This window comes from Ascidiella aspersa, chromosome 4 (assembly GCF_963924565.1).
Source record: "Ascidiella aspersa chromosome 4, kaAscAspe10.2, whole genome shotgun sequence".
Lineage (NCBI taxonomy): Eukaryota > Metazoa > Chordata > Ascidiacea > Phlebobranchia > Ascidiidae > Ascidiella > Ascidiella aspersa.
Window position 1 is genome coordinate 3,077,077 of NC_139450.1, and position 24,273 is coordinate 3,101,349.

Here is a 24,273-nt window from a genome sequence, read left to right on the forward strand (position 1 = left end):
TATGGAACCATTTGGGGGTTCGCGGAGTAGTTTTCCTTCATGGAAAGGGGGGCATGAAGGACTGTTGAAAATCGTAGTTAATAATTAAAAAGATCAGTTTCGTATTTGCGCATATGTTTGAATTAGTATAAATTTCTTAAGTCAGCAGATTTGTTCTACATGTTTTATGACGTCATCATGAAATTTCATAAAGACCGATTGTCCACGTCTACTTCATTCAGGACCTTATCTTCAAAAAAAAATTAAAAAAATTTCATGCCGCCCCTTATCTCCGCGAGAACCAAAAATATTACGTTTTAAAAAAATTTAATAACCCCGTTTTTATCGCGTACGTAAAATATTTAAAAGAACGCAAAACCAGTTCATATCGATCCCTTTATTACAGTGTTTATTAACCTGGGTGGTCCTTTTGTTTTGGATCAGCCGCCGGCTGCAGTAGTTTTCACATGGTTAGGTTTACGGAGATTGGCTCTGAGCAATTGATTTCTCCAAAATTTACGAAAATTCCGGAATCAATACGAATACATTGCTCATTTTATTAGATTCGAACCTAATAATGCTACTGTTTTATTTCTTTTTTGTCCACTTTGAGCTTGAAAATACTTCAGTGAAGAGAATTCGATCGCCAAAAAAATCCCTGATAACTAAAGCTCATAGTATTTGGTCGCCAAAAAGTTTTTGGTCGCCAAAAAAAGTTTTTGGTCGTCAAAAAAAAGTTTTTGGTCGCCAAAAAGAGGTTTTGTGTCGTCAAAAAAAAGTTTTTGGTCGCCAAAAAGAGGTTTTGGATCGTCAAAAAAAAGTTTTTGGTCGTCAAAAAAAAAAGTTTTGGGTCGCCACGCAAAAAGCACTGATTTATTGCCAACCAAGATGTTACTTACGCATATGTAAGATCCGTCCCGTCCACCCACTTCCACGCCCCTTCCTGGTTAATGTCGTGCAGCCCGATCCAGTGTTGGCCGGACTCGCCAAGTTGGGTGAATATAAACGTCTAAAAAACAAAAAAAAAGTTTGTTGAAAAAAGGAAAAACAATAAAAAACATCATAAATTACAAAAATGTGTTTGTAATTGTAAACATAACTGTCTTAAATGGATAGAAATCGCTATTCTGGTGAAAACGAACTTATTAACCGACGTTTAAGCAGCAGATACCGGCTGGCTTAATCAGGGTTAATAATGTAAAACGATAATGCGGTGGATAGCTGAAAAATTCAATTACCATGGAGTAAAAATAAAAATAATAAACCTAGAAGTCGCTGTATTCTGAGCTGCAAAGCGACGGAGTCATCCAGTGCAGAAACGCACAGTCGGATAACTTATCAGCCATGGCTTTTAGTAACCCACAAGACGCGAGTCATTTGTGTTCATGACATTGGCTAATTTGGAAATGTCTTAAAAAAACGGGAAAAAAGTTTAAAAAACACACACATAAAAAATGTATTGAATGTCTCACTAAGCATTTTTTTAAAACAGAAGAAAAAAAGGTCTTTGAATTAGAAAACTGAGTTTCGGTTCGGGACCCATTCCTGTTTAAAGAAAGAAATATTAATATATACAAGTTTTTACCAGTTTACCAGTTTTACGTAGACATTTGTGTTAGAAAACGTTAACTAAAGCGAAATACAGGGTAACATAAGTCATGTGTACCATGCACGGATCTGTAATGTAGCTTGAAAATGAATGTTAACCCCAAACAGGTCAAGTAAAATCGACATCATCTTAAAAAGACGTTTCGATAGGTACTTGTATCATTATCAGATCATGCTAAATTTTAACTGAAGATAATACAAGTGCGTTTTAAAACGTATTTTTTTAAGATGATGTCGATCTACTCTATCTAGTTGGCTTTAAGATTCTTTATCAAGCAACATAATAGACATTTCGCCAGGCTTTAAAAACGCAAATTTTGACTTTTATGGAGCGAGGAAAGTTGCTTGGAATTAGGATTATGCATGTTAGCTGGCCAAAATGTAATAACATGGCCGTAAGCATTTTCTTCGTAAATTCTATTTATCAAATATATGTTTCGATCATTCCCCAAATACTACGCCATAATTGAACCCCTTTCGCATCAAAACAATTTTCGGCTCATATCTGTTTTTGCTTCGCATTATGTACAAACAAGGAATTGGGCGCTATAGAAAAAACGTATTTCGATTTTCTTCCTGCAAGGCTGAATGACTTTCGTTCTGTTGTGTGGTCAATATTTTGGCATTGAGAAGCAGGGCTGCGGAGTCGGACTCGGGACTTGTAAGACCGCGTAAAACTACCTGAGTCCCGAGTCCGACGTGCGCATGCGCAGTATCAAATTTTAAAACTGTTAAGGCTGCAAAATGTAAGTAGTAAAAGTGTAATAGCAAATGGTGAAATATTTTTAAACCATGTAATGCGGGTGGATCAATTATGATACCAATATGAGTGGATTGCAAAAAATCCACCTTAATTTAGTTGCGTAAATGGGTAAAATACAGGCTGTAGAGTCGGAGCTGGACTCGGGACTCGAAATAATCTTACATTTGGCCGGAGTCGGACTCGGGTATTTTTTTTGGCCGGAGTCGGACTCAGTAATAGGACTCGGGTTATTTTTAACCGACACCGCAGCCCTGTTCAGCAGTAGGCTAGCTTTTCAATAGATTTTAAAAGTCCACTTACATTTTCACTGTTGTCGTTGATAACGACTAGGTCACCATGAATCCTTTGGCATTCTGATTGGGCTTCGTGCCAGCCTAACGACTGACCAAACTTGGTGGAAAAGTAGTAGCAGATATCACCACTCTGGTCCCACTCGGCTGGACACTGGCCAAAAGACCCTGAAAAACAGTTGCGATCAACTTAACTGGATAAAAAATAGCCAATGGTTCTTAACTTCGCCTTTTTCTTGCTTAAAATAACATGGGGACCGCGTACAGTTTATTAGAAAGGAAAATTGAAAAAATATTGTGAAATATGACTTTGGGTTAATATCAATGAGACGGATGTGTTAAGGGATGTCTGATAATTGACATTTTATTCCAATACCGATAGTTTGCACTCGCGGTCCGATGCCCAATGAAGCCTTACGGCAAACCGAGCAAAGTTAATGAATATTGAAACGTTCCAAGGTATTTTTTCCAGATTATTAGGCCCAATTTTGCTTTAGCGTAACAAAATGTTGTTACTTTCAGTTGTTAACCTACTATTTTTCAATAAATTACATTTCCCGGTAGAATCACTACGTTGGACCGCCAAATCATGGCTTAAATAGCAATATTAATTTGTTATGGGTGGGCCACCTTAAAACCTTCTCGCAGACCGCAATGGATCCGCGAAACCTAGTTTGAAAAACGCCGAACATAACTATGAACTAATTCTGCCGTTTTCGAAATCCTTAAAAAAAATCCTTTTCTATTTTTGTTTATATGGCTTTATTAATCAACTTCAAAAAACAGATGCCCCCAATCAAACAACAATTTAAGTAAAACAAAATAAGTACAAATAAACGCACAAATTTGGAAACAAAATATTCCAAAAAAAAAACATTTCGCTATAACAGTAAATTGAAATTCAATAAATAAATTATGAAAAATATAACTTATTACCTGCCACGAATAGAACTAAAAGACAGGCGGAATTTAACAGCATAATTTAAAATAAATTAAAACTCCTAGGATCGCAGCCTGCAAACCGTAAAGAACATCTCGTTTAGAGAAAAAAACAACGACAAAGTTTTACTTAAAACGTCGAAAACTTAAACTTATTTCGTCTTTGCGCCTTTTAGGCTAGAATAACTTTCGTGGAGGCCTCATGAGACCAAGGCATAATCACATGTGACAAACGAGGCAATACCCCTTAATTGTTGTATAAGCGGTTGTAAAAATGCTAAAATAACCGACACAGTCAATAATAGGCTGCTGATTGTACACGTCGCGGCTGTATATTAACTGCATTATTGGTTCAGTGCAAGCCGGGAAGGTTCAGCGTATCTCGTAATAAGTCTGGGTTTTGCGAACAAACATGCGTTAAAACAATAAAACTGGGACCTAGGTGCTGTTACCCTGCACAGGTCTGTTTATCATTAACACCAAACGCATGACTGATGTGCGTTGCATTTTCGCGACGCATTTAAACCACTCCGGGTTCATAAAAGGTGAAACTTATGACGAGGCATAGTTCGTTTTCTTTTGCATATTTTTTCTTGCACCTATTTTGCCAGTTTTACTTTTATACACCTAAATCACAGAGACAAAACCTAACCTTCTGGATTTTTAAATCGTAAATGCATTCTAGAACAAACATTCGAACAAATGACATTGTTGTCAATTGTTTCAAAAAGGATCAAACATCAAATGATATTTCGGTGTTTCCAAAACTTTGCAAAATAAATTCGTGTCACATCACGTAAGTCTGTTTTGCACAATTCATGGTGCAATAACAACATATATAATAAAAACATATAACATATATAATATACATCCATACATTGAAAAGAAAAATATCACAATATATATAATATGTAAAATGAAAAAAATGATAAAATAAACTAACATACCGGTAGTAAGGTTTATTAGGAAGGGTTCACTTGCTTCTCTTCATTTACCTTTTGTAAGTTGGATTTTTCACGACTAAAAACTTTTCTTTGGGATGTAAAAACACCGCTTGAAGAATCTCACTTTAGAAACACCTGTGTAAGTTAAACTGCATTAAATGGCAGTTTTATTTAGCAAAGTGAAAGTTGTAATAATTGGTACGAAAGTTACCAAATTAAAAATCAAACAAAAATGGTTATTTCTCTAACAAAAGTGGTATTGGCTAAAATATATGATAACTAGGGCGAAATTTACACGTTAGGTCAAAATTGAATAAAAATGCACATAAATCGCTTAAAAAATAGAAAAAAAAAATAAAGTCAGCTTTTTTAAATTAGTCGTTCAGTTATTTTGAAATTTATCGTTCATTTTATCAAAAAAACTTAGTTTTGATATATGTTCAAAGTCATTTTAACCGTATTATATCTTTATTAGAGCAATATACGATATAAAAAACGCGTGATTAACGACGCCTAGGTTATTTAAATCAATGTATTTCTAACAAGTCAAAATTTTGTCAAAATTAATTATTTTCAGGTCAAAATTTGTGAAATTTTAATTTTTCAGGTCAAAATTTCTCATTTTTAAGGTCAAAAAATAATCGCCCTAATGATAACTAAACGTCAAGTTTCAAACACAATAAAAGGCCTATTTATTGCGACCAACATTAGTATTTCACGTTTTAAATACAAGCAATTTGTTTTATAAAAAGTTTAAGCCTGAAATATTTAAGAAACAACAAAAAACAATGATTTGATTTGATCATAGAAATTACAAATCCACCACTATGTGTCGCGCTTTCGAAATGCAATGTGCGACGTCACGCGTCGCCTAGCAACCAAAGCTGCTGGTTTTACCGGGAACAACGAAAATCTAGTGAAATCGAACTTAGAAAAACTAAAGTGAGATCTAAGCTAAAGTTATACCGCATTTCGGCGCTGGTCTAGAATCCTGCCACAGCGTTCAAAAAATTACTAAAAGCAAACTTATCAAATAATAAATACAATATTACTTGACCCACCCCAGCTCAAATGCTAACCCACATGCACCCTAACCGAAATAATATGCGTTTTGGTAGGATTCTATACCAGCGCCCGAGTTTCTCCTTATTTACCAAAGTTTTTGTTAAGTTGTTTTTGCTCGGTAAAAAATCGACCGAAAAATTAAAAAAAAAAACATTAAAAGTGCTTTTAGAAGCAATTAAGCCTTTTTAAGAATTACAAGAATAACTAAAAGGCTTAGGATTAAAGTTTGTATGAAATTGGTTAGCAGTGAGGGTAAAGCCTGTATTGGTTTACTGGTTATAAAATGAAATTTTAGCAGTTGTTTATATACACTTATATCATATTTTGTACCGTAGTTGGTACACTGGATGGATGCCTTTGGAAAGATTTACCGAAATCAGTCAGCCTAATAAGGATTATAATGCAAGCAAGACTGACTGTAGAAGGGCTTGATCACAGAATAGGCATTTTGTGTATAATACACTTCAGTTTGTAGTTAGTAATCATTATTTTTCCTGTTTGTAGTCTGTAAATATTTTCCCAGGTAGTTAACCTTTCTGTATTTACTTCTGCGATGGCTGGAGCACAGAGTGACCCAGAAAAATGGAAAATGCCAGGGTGGCGAATCGAGCAGCGATTTTCAAACAAAACCTTAATTGGAAATTGGTGTGAAGAAACAAAGCAGGTAATAAACTAACCTGAAATGATTGTGATGTGCGTAAATGGCTGTCTTGTGCCTGATGCCCTAATTCTTTTTGTTTTTTCAACCAGGATCCTGCAGTAAAATATAAACCAGTTTTTAATGCTGAACAACTAAACTACAAAAACTTTCTCTACTATCTTTTTTCCTCATCAATTATGATAGCTTGTTTTCTTTTGTTATGAGATGTAAATACAATTTGACTTAATTGCAAAGAATAACAAGAATGCGAGTAAAATTTAAATCAAATAAAACGCCGGATCAGGCATTTGCACGAAGAAACATATACTTCACCTATCTGGCATCATAAGTTTCAGAAAACAAAAAAAAACACAATCAAATTGAGTTTTACTTATTTATATCTATTTAGTAGAATGATTAGTTTTAAAACCGATTAATATATGTGTTTAATATATTGGTTTGTGCTAGTTTCAAAGAGGGGCACATAGTAACTCCAGCACACATCGGACAGATTTCCGTCTTTACCCTGAGCACAGACCAGACACAATCATAAGACGATCCGCTTTAATGAGGAATGAAGGTTTAAGGAAACAACACTTGTTCACACACCATGGGGAGAGGTGACTTAATGTTGCGCAGTCGCACAACTTTTTTATATTTGTGATTTGGTACAAATTACCAGAATATAATAAAGACAATAATATTGATTTTTTACAATTAACTGGGGTAACGTAAGGCTAAACCTCAACCTTCTGCTGCAGTGCTGTTGTAATGACTTAAGTCAATGACTCAACTTAAGTACATGTAAATTCACGACTTAACTTTATTTACTTAAGTATTGAAAACATGTGATTATGCTATTTTTAGTTGAGTTTTTGCTCATATTCAGACAAGTTCTTATTAGTTAAACATTTTATTTTTTTATATTTTTGGTATTTTTTTTATTTTTTAAATGACTTGACTGGGACATTTTATATCATGGAAGTGTTTTCAATTTTATATTCAGGCTTGTCTTAAATTCTTGTGATTATGAGTAAAGATTTACTTTTACACAATGTTAAGCTTCAATGTATTCGTATTTTGAAACTTTGCTATTTTGTACACAAACCTCATATATATTTTACTCTACAGGTACAGCAATAACATGATATCTTGGTACGACGAGCAATTTAACAAAAGGGAAAGAGAAGGCGACAAATTACCAGATCTGAGGAAATGGGACGGACACAAACTTGCCTGGGCACCAGAAAGATCAGACTACCCAATGCAAGGTGAAACACTACACTAGTTCAATTGATACAACCTTTTGTTTTGATGTTTGGTGATAAAAAGTGACTGAAACCCTATTATGTATGGTATCCAGTTGTAGCAAAAGAATATCTAATATAATCCTAGCTTCAGGTTTTGCTTTAGTTATTTAACATCTAATTTCATTTTGTAAAAGGCGGACCACTAACAATAGTGTCCCCATAGTAATAAAACACTGTTTAGGTTGTTATTAAAGTTTCAAAGCAATTATGGTGTACTTTCTTAACTAATCAAGATTTTTCATATGTAAGACTATAGTATAAATATATTTTTCAATAAGCTTGTTTGTTTTGCTTTCCGTATATCACACTAAAACACCTTGAAATTCTTTAACATTTACAAAGAATACAATACCAAAGTGTCTTAAAGAAGGTTTAAGAGGCAAAATGGTGTTCATGCCTCCAAAAAAATGTTACTACAAATTTATTTGCAGTTAATATAACAAAATAATATTGGTTTATTAGGTAATGCAACCAATTATGGCCTTCATGACAAAATGAAAAGTCGATGGGTGCGGGAGTTAAAGTCGGAAAGAGAAGGACATTACTCGACTGACTATCGGAGAATGTACACACCGCACTCTCACTCTGCGTACCCCCATCGATATGCGTCTGCACCTAAATACCTATCAAGCCATTTTAACCCAATTACGAGGGTGAGTTGATTAAATTTCAAGCAGTTTTGGTGAAATGAGGACAACCAAATGTGCCTATACGCCTCCTTAACTGTGAATATACCTCATAAAATCAAAAACTGTAAAATATATAACATGAGCAATTTATTAAATTGAGGCTGTTTTCTGGTGCCATGGACAAAAACATAACTCTTAATTATAATTGATTGAGTTAAGCGGGGGTCATTAAAATCACACAGCATTTGTTTGTTTTTTTCCAATGTTTCAATTGGCAATGTTCGTCACAGATTGTTTAAAAGTGAAAAATTGCTTTCTAAACTAATAAAAATTTTGGGTTGTAAACTATTGCTATAAAGATATACACATTTTTTTTCAATTTGACAGTTAAGCTTAAGAACAAATCCTCTTATTCGGAAGGTCCAATATCAATTTACTAGAATGGTCACCCAATACTCATTACTAGGCGGCCTTATCAGTATTTATCAGAGTTGTACTTGTATAATAGTGAGTTCCAACCCAAGACATAGAGCTTTAATTTTTAGGGGAGTTTGGGTTTTTATAGACATTTTTTTTAATTATTAGTATTAGTATTATATTTGCATTGCTAGAATATTAGGAGTGACATAAAAAAATATTTGGAAATGTGACATTTAATGCTCACTAAGGCGGTTTATAGTTTTCAAAGTACAAAACACCATATTTTCCAGATCAATAAAGACTTATGGCTGCGAAGAACTCCGTTCAATATGGCTCCTGAATATCCACCCAAGGTTACACCCCCATCTGCAGTCTAAATATAGTTTTGTTCTTCACGTTATGTGTGTTTTTTGCTTGGCACTTGTTTTTCCATCCTTGACAGTATCTGTTTAAATGTGTTAATCCACTTGAAATATTTTTGTTTTTCGTTACTGTCGTTTTATTATTGCACTTTTCAACCTACTGAGATAATAACCTAGATAAGTTCAGTTACTAATCGTTTTTGGTTTTGCTTCGCTAAGACGTATTGAAATGCCAAACGTGTGTTCCATTTTTTTTTGTGTTTGATTTGTCACAATAAATTTTACTATTTTGTATGTAAAAAAAATCATGTTGATATATGTTAGTTCAGTGCCAAAAACTGTTAAAAGATCTGTAACGTTTCCTGAAATAACTGGGCAAAATATGTCATCAATGTTTTATTAAGTCGATAAAACCAACAAAATTGTAAACAACAGTAAGTTTAATGAAAATTGCATTGCATAAAACTAAACTGGGTCGTTCTGTAAGCAAAGGGACAACAGTTTAGTTTACTTTACACAAACACAGTAGTGATCACATCACGTTGCATTATAAGGCCTGATACAAACAGAAAAAGAAATTGTCTCAAGACAAGGTTCCCAAACTATTTTCCTTGCAAGAAAAAGTTTATTAGACTAAGTGATAAAAATTTTACAATCAGTTTGAGAACCTCTGGTCTAAAGTATAGAATTAGTCAATATGCTAAAACATTTAGGTAACAAACAATGGTACTATAGTTATCGGTATAACACTATAGTGAACAAATATCTTTAATAAACATTCAAACCTTTTAAAATAAATGATGTTTTTAGTTTATAATATTTTATCAACCAAATTAAAAAAAAAAGTTCAATTACTTAATACTGTTAAAATATCAAGTGAATGAAAACAGAAAATGCGAAGAGTAAAATAACAACAACAAGTTTAGTTGTATTTCTTTTTTATAAACCTGCTTTTTACTGGAATTATTACATTGTGGCGCTCTGGAATTAAAACGCCCAGTAGCATATCGATGAAAAGCGCTGTTAAACCCCAAACCCTAGGATGTGAGAAAAATACTGGCAGAGAATAGTCGGCGGCGCCCGGCATGTGGTGATTGACACGGAACTTTGTTCTGGCCTGCTTGGAAAGCAAAACAGAAATGGGGACGGCAAATATCTTTTCCACCTGTTGAACAAATTTTCTATTTATTTCTATGCAATTATAAAAAGTACTAATAAAATCCTGGTTTCTTTTTAGTTTTTTGGTTGGCAGCAGACACACAAATTTAACAAACACTGTCCAGAAAGAGCCTTGATAATGACAGCTAAATACAACAATATATTAGTTATTAATTTAAAAGGTAGTTTCCCCCAAAAAATGAAACCAAATTATGAGTAGAGTATCCAAACTTCAATAAACAAAGAGAAAATAACATAACTGTTTCATTGTAAAATATTATAATAACTATTTATACATCTTCGGTTTAATTGTCAATTTTTCTGTTAATAATTTCCTCATATTCTTCACGATCTTAACTTTCAGACAAAAGATAATTATTAATATTACTTACCTCGTTTGGGTTTGGCAATAATTTAGGAATATCAACATGTCCAAGGTAACCAACCACTGGGTGGACGACGGTTGTTACTGTCTTGAAACAAAAAAGCCATTGTTGCTTCAAGTATTATAAAAACACACACATTATATACTTACCAGCATTTTTCAACTTTTTTTCAAACATAAACAATAGCCGTTGTCAAACATAGCAAGAACGACTAAACTTGCATGAAACTAACATAATTGGGTACTGATTTTTCTCAGTTATAAACAGAAGTTTTCAGCCTTTAAAATGATATAAAAATATAAATTAAAATGTCTTCTTTATTTCAAATAAGCTAAATACATCTGTAAAAGTTATTTTTTTTCTTAACCAACAAAATATGCAAAATAAATTTTAAAAAACAAAATGTAAAAAAATAAACAAAACAAAGAACTGCTAAAAAAATACAGGTATCTACTGTAACTACTTCGATGTTTAATTTATACACACTTTATCTGGTGCTGGAACTAACGTCGTCCATACATCAACTTCAGAACTTGGAAATCCAATTTCTTCTTCTGTTTCTCTGAGAGCAGTGTGAATCACTGAAGGGTCACCATAATCGACAGCACCCCCTGGAAAGCTAAAACAATTTCACGCCTGAAATCAATCACTGTATGTGCAGTTTAAGCAGAAAAAGGCTTTCTTGTTTCGTTGACCTGGTTTCCAGCAGGTGCCTAAAAGCAGTTGTTTTTAAAGAATGGGTTGGAACTACACTTGAAAAAAGCAAAAAAAAACAACACACTTAAAAAAAACATAGTTATTTTATGTGAGGGGGTTGTAGCTAAAATCTATAATTTTTCTATATTTTAGACTTTTTTTTTTAAGGTTCACAATTAATTGCAGCCATTGGAAGTCATAATGAATGCTATGGATTTCATTTGTGAAGAAAATTACTTCCATAAAAAACTTTGCTCTGTAAATAGGCAAAAGAAACAACCTTGCCTACTATTAAATTTATTTTTAAAAATTTAAAACTAAAAAAAAATGTAAAATTCAAAAGTTTAAAACTCACCTCACATCACCGGTGTGACTTGCAAGCTTTCTTGATCTTACCGTCAAAAGTACGCTTGGCTCGTTGTTAACATGACAAAGTGCCACAAGGACAGCAGCAGTCTTTTTGACCTTGAGATTGGTTTTGTAGGTCGATACGAGGGCCTCTGCTCGTTCGACAGTTTTTTGTTTGTTTTCGTCTGAGAAAATGTGTTCTAAGATTTCATTATTGTTGCTGGAAAAAAATCGACCACCTAAAATAGTCAACCTTCTAGCCGGTCTTATGCATAGGTACATAACAAATCCTGAAGATGAAAATCAATTTTTATCTTAATGTAGTAATTACCAAAGGGAAGTAAGCAGCTCGAAATTCTTTGTGTAATATCTCCGAAAGTAAACAAGATATCGATCAAAAATTTCTAGAAGGCTATGTAATTGAAATGGGTACATAAAAAATAATGCAAAATTTGAAAATTAAATTTCATAACACCACCACTAAACACAAACTCTAACTGCAACACTAACCCAAATAAAAGTGTAATTATTTATGATGGGTGTATGCGTACCTAAGTGATCCAAGAAAATGGCTACATTCATTCATATTTTAACACTATGTCATTTTTGACCTTTCTTATTTCTATTAAAAACGATAACCTTTCACAACAGAAAATTCCAATAACTCATTGCAAGTGAACTAAATACTGAATACGTACATTTTTTGGTCATATGTTGTCTGTTCGACAAAAAAACAAACGAAAATTGTTTAAAAGGTTAAAAGAAAATAAAACTTAAATTTGTCCTTTTATTTTAGGAACTAAAAGTAATTGTTGGGGAATTCCCTAAAACAGTAGCGTAGCATCAATAGCGAATCACGTGATATGTATATCAAAATGATATAATTGTCATGCGAGGACAGATGGCAAAACGACACTAGCGTATCAGGAAAACCTGCTTGATGACAGTACCCTCCAATAAATAGAATTACACAATAATAAAAAACGTGATAAAACAAACAGCAGTAAACCGACCTGCAAAATTAAAAGTTTTAGAAGGTAACCGTCAGGTGGCGACACAGGGTCGCATTGACTTGCAATTTTTTCGTCGTAATACGAGGGTTATTTAGTATAGATGGTGAGAATATAAAATTGTGTTCGCTGCCCGCACCGCACTTTAATAAGTTGTTCGCAAGCTGCGCTCCACCGCAAATTATTTTCGAAATCTTAAGCTGGGCTGCACCGCAAAATTTAAGCACTATAAGCAATATATTCCAACACTTATAAAAAACATTACAAACACCTAGAAAACTAATTCAAACATAAAAGTACGGAAAACAGCTTACTTTTTAGGGATAGAACATTCACGTGCAAACTGCTTGCTTTTCTTTTCAATTACGTAAAAAGAAAACTTTAACACGCTTTATGCAACACGGCGCGGCAAACTGTTTAGATTTATTTACGCGCCGCTGTGCGGTCACATGGCTAAACCGCGCAAGCGCTCGCAAACGCTGCGGTTGACAACTCTATTATTTACCTGTGGGTAACTAATTACCTCTAAAAGTAATGTGAAAAATTAAGGAGGTGACTTTGGCAATGATATGAGATTATATATTTGACCGCTAAAGAGTTGAAAAAAATTGAGCCTTGTTGTTTTAATTTAAATGTTTGTTTAAATGCAAACTACACGGCCATTCAAGTTTTGTTAATTAATTAGCGCAATGCAGTTCATAACGTTTTACTGGTTGAAAAATGGTACTCTGTTAATTTTCTTAGTGCTAATGAAACTACCAATGTTAAGAACCACTATTCAATTGATACTTCGGGAAAACCAAATTATTAAAATATCTCAAATGTTTTTAACAACAAAATACGGCTAAAACTAAACAACTTACAAATTTAGAGTCAGATTTGTAATCGGTTGTCAGTAGTTTATTACAGGCACGAATAATAAAGAGCACGAAATGAAGAAAAATTCCAAGGAACTTGGCACCGGCACAAATAAAGATCGCTACTCACAAACAAATCCACACATCAGCTGCTATAATACAAAAGAAAAAACACTCGGCAGTGGTAAACGTTTCAGAAACACAAAAATCAGGCAATTCTTTGGAATTTTAATAGAGAGACGCTTTGTATATTTAACGTATTACCCCATTGGGCATGGAATGATTTGTTTTGGCTTTATGTGGATTGAAATAACATAGCCCCAAACAAGGCAGTGTATTGTAGTTTCTGTATCCCAGAAAGCTTCTTAATAATTTGTGATTAAAAATGTGTGTTACGTCAAATATGCGATAAAAGTTTGAAATTTTACAGAATAGAATTTGGAAATATTTGTCAATATAAGAGTAAATAAATTGGCGAAGAACTTTGCAATTCTTTTTACTTTTTCTAATCACAAGAACTATAGCGCAGGGTTTCTTTTTTTTAACGCACCCTCCCCACTAAAAACGTCCTACAACCAGCAGTGTCAAGAAATAAGCTGCAATAAATTTAGGGAAAAAGCGGAATAAACTTATTTCTTTTGAAATATTCATTATATATTTTAAATTATATTCAAGGATTTCAAATAGGCCTTTGTGGACCCCCTAATATTAGTTCACGTACCCCCAGGGAATGCACAGACCCCAGTTTAGGAACCCCTAAACTAGCCTGAGTTTGTAAGTATGAAAACATTTTGTGGTATGGGCATTTTCTTCGGCCAGTTACACTATGCAGGAAAAAAAGGTTCAACATCGCAAATAGAAAGCACTTTAGCATCTCTGGTAGAGAGTTGTTGTAAGCAGTTAAGCAGGGCGGCGGAGTCGGTTCATTTTGCTGAAGTCGTACTCGGGACTCGAGAAAGACTAACCAAATCCCGAGTCCGGCCTATGCAGTATCGAATTCGACACCGATAAAGTTGCTGTTTAAAAGTTGGAATGGCATGTAGTAGAATATATTTTCTTGCTGTTGGTTAATTCATTTGACACTCTATGAGCGGATTACTGTATATTCACTTTGTTTTTGTGAGGTAGGTGGGCGGAATAGAGGCTGTACAGTCGGACTCGGGGCTCGACGAAACCGTACATTTGGCCAGAGTCGGGCTCTGGTTGTTTTTACCGACTCCACAGTCCTGGTTTATCAAGGCGTGTTGAGATAACAGCGGTTGTATTGAGCTCACCCCATGTTCAATGGGCTAATTACACGCGCATGGAGCAAAATAGCTACACTGCTTTAAAGCTCTATGAAAAACAAATCTGAGGCTATTATTAGACCGCAAGTTTCTTTATAAAAACCTCGGTTGTCGTCAATGAATGCTTCTGTTTTACGAGGCTACGTTAGTCGCACATGAAGGAATTGAAGCGCTCTATTCTACTTTAAGGACCACAAAGTTCCTTCGTTGTATAAGGGTGCGTTATAACCATAGTGGCTAACACGTTTTTACATACATTTTCCCTGAAGAAAAAATTGAAGAATTTTAATTGCCACCTTTTTAAAAAACAACAAGTTATGATTTGAAATTTAAAAAGTGGATAAACAAAATATGAATGATTGGACACCTTGCATTTAAATATCTGTTGAAAAAAAAGTTATAATACCAATTTTTCACAATCAAGCTCTCTTGACATTATCTGAAATACAATCATACCTAAAATTTATTTTGAAAATTGGGTCTTAATAGGACGCCTGTTATAAAGGTAGACACCGTACAATAAAGTTACTAATTTAGAGTGTTTGGGAATTTTGCAACCCGTGGTCCGTATCGCTATGTCTACATTTCCTTTCATAAAAAACAGAAAAAAGGTGAACCTGATCGTATATACGGGTCAAAAATAACAAAACAAATGCGGATTGAAATGGGCAGGGTCAATTTGCCGCGTTTGGCTGCGCCGCCGTCATGGGCGACATTTTGGATTGGAGGTAGCCGACCATCGAAGTTTGGCCGGCGGGCGGGGCGCGCAAAAGCGCCGGGGAAAAGTGCGGGTTTAGCGCGAGGCCGGGCGGCGCGAAATAATTCAGCGGGCTTCGGGCGCTCGAAAAGCCGCCGATGGGCAAAACAATCCCTGATGTCGGCTTGTGGATTCGGCGCAGGGCGGCGGCGAAGGCGATCTGCTGTTGCCAGTTGGCGGCTGTAAGGTGCGAGGGGCTCTTGGCGTCTTCAGAGCTTTGCTGAGGAACCGTGCTCCTGTATAGCGAGCGTAGGAAGGCTGGGTCGAGGAACGAAACGTTGGGAAAGGACGACATGCTGGAAACTAAGGGAGAAGCGAACATTCCGTGCTTCTCTCGCTTTCGCCATTTGGCGCGTCGGTTTTGAAACCAGACCTGGCAACATAAAGGGATTTTAAGGGTGCGGAAAAATATGCGCGTTGTAAAGTTGTCGTAAGCGTTGGAGGGAATTACAACTATATATCTGAGCGAGTTTACCGTTTAAAGAATATACCAGTCAATAAAGAAGCATTTTAAAGGTTTCGAATATCGCTTTATTTGTTTTCAGCAATGAATAATGAAATGATCAAAACGTTTATAAATGGCCACCTACTTCTTTATGGGCTTTGATATTCTTACAACGTTTAAATAAAACCTCCAACCATTGTGCTTCAAAGTTGACCGTGGATTGACATTTAGGAATCAATCGTGTATCGCAATAAAACACTTCATTTTAACGATTGTTTTTTCATTTTTGTTTTTGGCAGTTTCACTTGGGTATTATTAAGTATTGTTTGGCAACAAAATAAAAAAATACCTCTAATGCGCAAATATATGTTAGTATTTTGAAATAAGCTAATTGAAAAGTAAACAAAATTCGTCCTCTTTGATAATCATATATGGGGTTTATATTAGGTATTTCTGAGCATTTCTACTCATCACAGGACTCAGCCATTCATTTCCGAAAATGAAACAAGTTAATTCCTATAATAATAGGCTATTAACCATTCTCACCTGAACTCGAGCTTCTGTCAAATCAACACGAAGGGCAAGTTCCTCTCTGAAATAAAACAAAATTTCGTTAAAATTTCGCTAAAATATTTTCTTAATAAAAAACAAAGGAACAATATAGAAACCTATGTAAGGATGTCTATAGCATTATATAAAGGAAGCTTTGGGGTTAAATTTGAATTTATAAATATTCTTCAATAAATGCCTGATCAATAAAAATCATATTTCTGTGCACGGCACAGCTGACTTGAAGATCTTTTCTTAGGCCCTTCGCTGTGTCAGCCATGAATTTGTTTTTAGTTCGACAGTTGCTTATTTGTGCTTATCCTTATGCGTGGCAAAATAGACTACCTTATCCTAGTTACTTACCGTAAAATGGGAACAACTAAAATTCAATAGATCTTGATGTAACCAATGATTTTAATTGTACTGATTAACAAACAAAAACATATCCAAGACTGTTTAAGACTATAGCAACATCAAATTTATTTAAACAGCATGTTATTTCCCAAAACTTCTCATAAGTTTTAGTTATGAAACTCATGCAATCAATTTCCACGAAATTTCGCCTAGCAAACATGCCGGCGAGACGCACCTGGTAAACACATCGGGGTAGTGAGTCTTTTGGAAAGCTCTCTCCAGTTGTTCAAGCTGAAACGCGTTGAAGGTTGTTCTGTAGCGACGCTGCTTACGCTTTGGAGTCGTATCTTCACCGAGCAAAGGGGCGTTGAACGAAGACGAACAACTTGTGTCACTTCCGCTCGATTTATCCTCCTGGTCACGTGACATATGCTTAATGACGTAATCGTCGGGCGTGGCGGCGCGGGGACTAGGGGTCAGGTCTCCGCGGGGGCTAGGGAAAGCCCCGGCTAGAGGCGGGGTACCGTTGGTCGCGAAATCGCCGCGAAGGCCGCCTGGAATTGGCTCGCTTGACGTTTTAGCGGCTATACTCTCGTTGCAATGGCGGATCAGGTTCATAAGGTGATCGTGGTAGTTGACGTTGCAAGACTTGCCCTGAAAAGAGCGCTGGCCGCCCAGTGGGTTACAGGGCGACGCCGGGTCGATTTGGCGGCCATTTTGTGGCGCCGCCAGCAGGGTTCCGAGGGGCGCGTGGGTTCCTTGGGCCGCGCAGGGCCCGGGGGAGCGCTTTGGTGGAGCCGGGACGCCCTGGGGGGACTGCGCTTCGCTGGGGTGACCTATATCGATCAATCAAGAAGTTAATTATTATTTGACAAAACAAAGCATGTTTATTAGGCATGTATAATAAAGCTACGGACTCATTAAGCACAAATTGATTGATGTCAGATTTAAAAAGGTGTAAATCTCATTATTTTAGTTGTGTCGTTTAATTACCAAATATGATTTAAATGTTGTCAACATATGCTCACAAAAAACAGTTTTTAACACAGTAGCATAAAGTGCTTATTTCTGGGGTAAATTGTTTTTTTCGTGTCGAATAGGAAAAACTTTAAAGAAAGTTCAAAAGTAATTAAAATCTTTTTAGAAAACTTTTTTTTTTGAACAAAAATATTTGCAAAATGCTCTATTTTTTGTCCGAACAAAAAATACTAAATTATAAGTTAAGAAAATGATAAGATATTGCAAATGTTTTATCTTTAACAATTTAAATTGAAACAAAGGCAGTGTCGTAAGCAATTGCGGAGCAAAGATCATTAGTTTTGGGGAAACATAAACTTACCATGTCCTACTGAAAAGTTCTGCAGAGTGTCTTGATGCTGAAATTCAGTGTGTTTTCGCTTCAGTCCTTTGCCAAACGAACCGCAACTTTTGTTATTGTCGGGCTTTTTAAGCAGAAAATCTATCGAGTATGAAGATATGTGCGACATCATTTACAAGCTTATGTATTCGTGCTAAAAATTTCTATGCCTGTAATCCATTACAATAAGTTTTTTTGTGTTAAAATTCCAGCCCTGAGCTTAAAAGTTTACATTTATGTGGCACCATGTTTTATGAAGTTATAAATTTTTATACTCTGTGGGTTAACAAACAAATTTTTCTGTAAATATTAATTAAAAACTAAACTCTTTTTCTTGAAAACTAAACTAAATTATATCTAATAAATTCCTAACTTAATCTTTCTTTTTTCTAAGTTTTAAATTTAATATATCTTTGCAAATTACACTGTATATACTTATTGTATTCAGAAAGTCAATGAGTCCATCAAAATTATTTAAATATTAAGAGCTTTTTTAACTACTTTAAACAAATTCTAAACTATATAGTTTCTACCGCTTTAAATGACGTTTTGAAAAAATATTTCTAAATGGAAAAATTTTGCCCTTTATATCTAAAATATTTTTCTGCATATTTCTATATTTGAAACAAAAATCAATAAAACGCGTCATAACGCGCTACATAAGGTTACATAAGCAAAAAATCGAATTCTAAATATGTTTTCTTACCTATTCTAATTGGTTATTGCATACCCTGATATAATGATGCACACATTAAAAGTAATGAAAACCGACGTTAAAACAAAAATCGAAAACTCATTATTTCTGCTCTAAAACCTTACAAAATCATCAAATCAATCAGAAGGGAATAGCAATCAACACATTTTCAGCAGAAATTACATTGGTTAGCAAGATACAAGGCTGTTTGTTGATGGGCTCAAACAACAATGAGGCTTATCTCGCCTGACAAAGGGAATGGTCTTTGACTGCCTTTTTCTCCTAAACGCCGAATAGACTTCAAATAGTTGTTCGGTGCTGCGTTGCATATTTTATCTTCAGCAGGTGCTTTCATCGATTTGGGCGTTTTTTTAATGCAGTTAATTACAAAAAAATCGGGCAAAAAACGCTAACAAAGGATCATGAGCTGTTGACAGCAAAAGCCTTCACTATATATTGCTGTTTTATATAAAGTAAAATGAAAATCTTTTGAACGATAACTGGCGAAAATACAAATTCGAATTTACAATTTTTTAAAGGCGAACAACTTGCTGTTGATTTTACGGTAAAGTTTTCATCCAGCGCAGTGCTTTTTAAAGTATGTAAGTGTCCTTTTTTGTTTAAACACATATTGAATTATACAAGCCTACAGTTTGAAAATAACAAAGTCATATTTCCTGCCATTAATTTAATAGTTAGCAACACGACGGCCATTTGATTTGTATTCAAATGAAAATACAAACTGACAACAGAATTTTTAAAAACAATTACCCATTTTTTTTGGTGTTTCTCTTTTTGTTTAACAATATCCAACACTTAATAATTGTCACTAACTACTAGAGAATCGATGACTAAATTTAAAAAGGGGATTTATTTATAATAATGGTCTAATACTAAGACGATTGATAGCCTAACTAACAAAAATAAATAAATATTTCTATTTTCTGCTGCTTCCTAATTTAATTCATCTAAAAAAAATTGGCAGTAACGAAGTGCAAAAGGCCCAGCTAATTAGGGAGCAGCAATTTATTAATTTCAATTGGCGTATTCCCAAACTTATTGGCAGAAGCTTTAACACACTAAAATACTTCTATATTCGTTTATGTTTATTTTTTCTGTATTTGTTTATTTTTAATTTTCTTTTAAGACTGACTAAATAGCAAAACAAATCGACAAGCAACAATTAATTTGTTTTCCTTAACCTGGACCATAATATACACAATTAACGCAAGAAAATCTTATTTTGTTTGTGTTTTTTTTACTTTTGTTTTAGATAAAATAGCCAAAATGCGGTCAACAATCGACATAAATAATATTCCCCTATTTTGCGTTTTATTAAATATTATTATTTTTTGTTGACACAACAAAAGACGAAAAAATCTACACACATCAATACATTTATTTTAATTGATCAAATTCTTAGCCGATTCGCAGCACATTTAACTTACAACAATAAAAAAACATGTTTCCTGATTTAAAAAAAATTGGTTTTCTAGTACCAACAAATGACGATCAAATTTATACACACAGCAATTTATTTGTTTTAATTGATTTAATCCTTAGCCGATTTGCAGTAGACTACATTTAACTTAAAAACTAAAATAAACCAATTTTATTTTTTTTTATTAGGCTAATTTATCTTTTTTGGCACTAACAAAAGACGACCGAGCCGCGGCATAGGACAATCTATTTATTTTAATTGATCTAATCCCAATCCGATTGGGGCTTTACTAACTGGTCGCGCGCAGGTGCCCACTAATTCGCCGGAACAGCTCTCAGTGTGCAACATAGAAGCGCCCCATTGTTCGATCATAATCAGTAGTCGCGCGGCTGCGTCGAAGCTAAAAGACGGCAGCGACAAAAGGAAAGCCCGCTTGGCTGGATTTGGGAAATGGCGAACTGGCCTCTGTGCGACGCTTGAGAATTGTCAGGCCTCGGACCGGCCGAATCGGCTACTTTTAATGCTGGATGTTTTTTAGATAAACTTTCCGAGCCCGAAAATCATTTTTTTCTGCTATTTTTTTATACTTACAAAAATGCAACGAACTCAAACATTTCCTCACACTAATACACTTTATAAGTTGCCAGGCCTCGGACCGGCCGAATCGGTTACTTTTAATGCTAAATTTGGAACGCAGGTTTTATTAACAAACTTTAGCATACTAGTCCGATACTTTTTAAGTATTTTTTTAAACACGTATACAACAAAAATGCAACGGACTCTAAACAATTTATCACACCCATACACTTTATAAGATGTCAGGCCTCGGATCGGCCGAAATGGCTACTTTCAATGCTAAATTTGCAACGCAGGTTTTATCAACAAACTTTAGCTTACTAGCCCGATATGCTTAAGCGTTTTTTTACACGTATACAACAAAAATGCAACGGACTCCAAACATTTCATCACACCCATATACATTTTATAAGTTAGATATCTTATACATGTTAATCATTAAAAGTATCGATTAGTTTACAAGAAAAAGTTATTCTTACTTGGGAATTTGTTGAATTAAGGCTGCAATATATCCTGAAAGTTTTAAATATAACATTAACGAAAACCTAATTTATGATACAGCACTATCATTCATAAAACCTTCAGTAATAATAACAAATGTCACTTTTCACATTCTGCCATATTACAAGATCAATTCAAAAAGCAAGCCACTCTATTTTAAACGCTTTTTTGCCACATCAATTTTAAAAAGATTCAGCTGCTACTAAATTTTTTAAGTAAACTGTTCTAATGTCTGCATTTCTGGACCAGGCATATCGCCTCTTCAAAAAAACTTGTAATAGAAAATAAATTAAAACAACAGTTTTTCTCAGGATAATACCAAGCAACAGAATTCGGACAAGGAAAAAATACAACCTGCTGAAAGAAAAAACAAATCACGAATTTGTAATCCAGATAAAAATTCAAAGATTTAAGTTTTTCATGATCTTGCTTAACTACAGAATGAGCCTAAATACGTCTGTTTGGTTAAATCTTACCGCCAAATTTTCGGGCCTAGCCACATACTTTGGCCGGCCAGCAAATTGCTGAGAAAAGCAGGCCTGAAGACACACAGCGACTGACAAAAGGCACCTTGGCATTCCATTCCGAAAACGGCGGGAATCGTAAAAGCCGGACATGCGCTCAGATTGAGACTTTGTACGCTTTTAATTTCGCCTTCTGTTTTGCTGTTTGTTTTTGTTGCTCGCTGGGAGATTTAATTCGGTTTGGGTGCGCTAATTGCTGTAATCCGCAGATTCGGCGAAAGTGTTAAATTCGCTCTTTATTTGAACTAATCGCTCTGATTATAACGTTTCATCTGTGGGAAAATATAAATTTGCTCATCGTACAGAAGCACAATCCATCTATTTCTGTGCAAAGTCGTAAAAAACGCACAAAATAATTTTTTTTAGAGTTTTTAAGCGTAAATTTAAAGTACAAAGCTACAATTTTTTTGTTCAAAGTCTTCCTATTGTAAGTTGAAGCTGATTTAATTACAATTAATTAGCTTTCAGCTCTCGGAATAATCTACTGTTCAACTTAAAGCTGATTACTTTCCCTAAAAACAATCTTGGCAATCTTTGTTATTGTTAAAATAAACAGTTCTCAACCTAACGTAGCCTGTGGTCGGAGTGTAAAACCTCAAGTGTAAACAACAGTTTTACAAGGCCGTAAATTAAATTTAAGCCGTCAGTCGCTTTAAGCTTGCCAAGGTCCCCGAACCGCAGTTGAACCGTTTTAGCAAACAAGCTCAAATTGGAACGTGCCGCGACGCCTTTCGTGATGTCATAAAGGCCTAATTGTTTCTGCAGCTGCGGCGCGCGATGCACAGTCAAGGGCAGTGGGAAGGGGGGCTAGTGCAAACAACTTTTGTTTCATTTATTACGAAATAAAAGGCGAGACAATGGAAAAAATAACTTGCCCCCCGTTGACGCGAATGTTTTGCCAAGGAATTAGGATTCCGGAGATATTTTAGTCTCCTTTAAGTGAAAAGAGCAATCCTGGGTTTTCGACTGAGTTGAAGGAAAAAAACAAACATTGACCGCTTACTTTTAATTGCCGCGAAATGAAACGAGCAAATATGACCTCCGGGATTATATTACTGCTGTAAATTGGTTTTACGGCCTAAATGGAATTGTTATTGAATAGTTATCACTAAATGAAAACAAAAAATAACATCTTTAAAGCAACCATAGCGATTTATTTATATGTTAAGTTCTAAAAAACCTTTCACGCAATGTATGACCTTACAATCCAATGACAGGCAAATAAGCAAAAAAGTGTTTTGCTAGCCACGGCCAAACTACAGGAAGGGGCACAAGCTATTTAAATCAAAAATGTCAAAAATAAACAAGGATGGATCCAAGGGGTGGGGTTGGGGGTAGCACGTTGCCGTATTACCCCCATAGTATTTTGTTTCCTATATTAACTACCTGAAAGCAAAAACTTAAAGCGTCGTGCGCCTCATCGCACCGTCTAAAATGAAAGTTTTGGCAACTTAAACAATTTCAACGCACAAGAAAAAATAAGCGAACTGTGTGTACGTATAATTGTTTTGAGGGTACTTCTTCATAGAGTCAAGTTACGATGTAATTTTGTGACGTACATTTGTGACGTCACCTTCAGACGTAACTTTGTGACGTCACGTCTGAATAATTCCCACCCTCCCCTCAAACAAAAATCTTGGACCCGCGCCAGCAAGCTACCTATTTTTTTATGTGCTTTAACATTTCTTCTTCATCTTACAAAACCTCTAAACATTATGCTCCAAAATTTGTATTATTATTGCCACAAGTTCAATATGTATCACGCGGCGTTTATTACCTTGTCTCGCTCATAACCAAATTGCCTAAGTCATTTTTTATGATTTTCAGAGTTTTTGCTTAAGTCACTCCTTGTTATAGAAAAAGTGCTTAGGTCTTTTTTAGGTCATTTTCCATGCGCTTGTGCAAAAAATGACTTGGGCACTGTTTCTATGGATTGCGATGGTAACGAGGAGTAACTTAGGCAAAAACTCTGAAGATCATAAAAAAAATGACTTAAACAATTTGGTTATAAGCGTAACGACATTAAATATGCTCAAAGAATGTACCGACTAGTTTTTTAATTTAGGGTATTCCCCAATGGAAGGCACACGCGTAACACTCTGTGAGACAAGTGTAGAACACAAGGCGACCAATACAGGCGTGTGCTCGGGCAGTCTTCAGTAGTTTTGCCCTTTCAAGTCGCCGCCGACCAGAAGAGATACAGTCTGCTGCTAAGACAACAACTCTTCCGCCGAGAGGCTTTACCGGCGCATGACTAGCACTCGAAGACAGTGGCGTTTTAATTGCTGCACAAAGCGTCATCAGACAGGTAAAGTGTGGCCCGGCGGTGTTTTGATGTTTCTCGCATTCCGCGGCGTTTCTTATGTCGACTTTCAGTGCTTAGTT

At 35.1% G+C, this 24,273-nt stretch overlaps 3 protein-coding genes across 3 annotated transcripts in view; 1 reads left to right on the top strand and 2 right to left on the bottom strand.

The window, feature by feature from the left end:
* Positions 1–3,619, bottom strand: part of LOC146146665 (uncharacterized) — a 57,058-nt gene extending 53,439 nt beyond the window's left edge. The window contains exons 1-3 of the mRNA XM_083386960.1: positions 3,577–3,619; positions 2,651–2,808; positions 879–988 (exon numbers count right to left, since the gene is read on the bottom strand). Of these exons, the coding sequence (XP_083243086.1) occupies positions 879–988; positions 2,651–2,808; positions 3,577–3,619 (311 nt within the window). The remainder of the gene's footprint in view (positions 1–878; positions 989–2,650; positions 2,809–3,576) is intronic.
* A 2,477-nt stretch (positions 3,620–6,096) lies between these two features.
* On the top strand, positions 6,097–9,284 carry LOC146146668 (cilia- and flagella-associated protein 107-like). Its single transcript, XM_083387286.1, has 5 exons — positions 6,097–6,252; positions 6,697–6,848; positions 7,360–7,499; positions 8,001–8,191; positions 8,878–9,284. The coding sequence occupies exons 1-5, from the start codon at positions 6,142–6,144 to the stop codon at positions 8,962–8,964; spliced, it is 681 nt and encodes a 226-aa protein (XP_083243412.1). The 5' UTR covers positions 6,097–6,141; the 3' UTR covers positions 8,965–9,284.
* Positions 9,285–9,330: 46 nt separating this feature from the next.
* LOC146146669 (mitochondrial coenzyme A diphosphatase NUDT8-like) lies at positions 9,331–12,118 on the bottom strand. The gene is made up of 4 exons (XM_083387285.1): positions 11,545–12,118; positions 10,980–11,112; positions 10,500–10,580; positions 9,331–10,114 (listed from the first exon to the last, which is right to left on the bottom strand). The coding sequence occupies exons 1-4, from the start codon at positions 11,817–11,819 to the stop codon at positions 9,872–9,874; spliced, it is 732 nt and encodes a 243-aa protein (XP_083243411.1). The 5' UTR covers positions 11,820–12,118; the 3' UTR covers positions 9,331–9,871.
* Between the last annotated feature and the right edge of the window lie 12,155 nt (positions 12,119–24,273).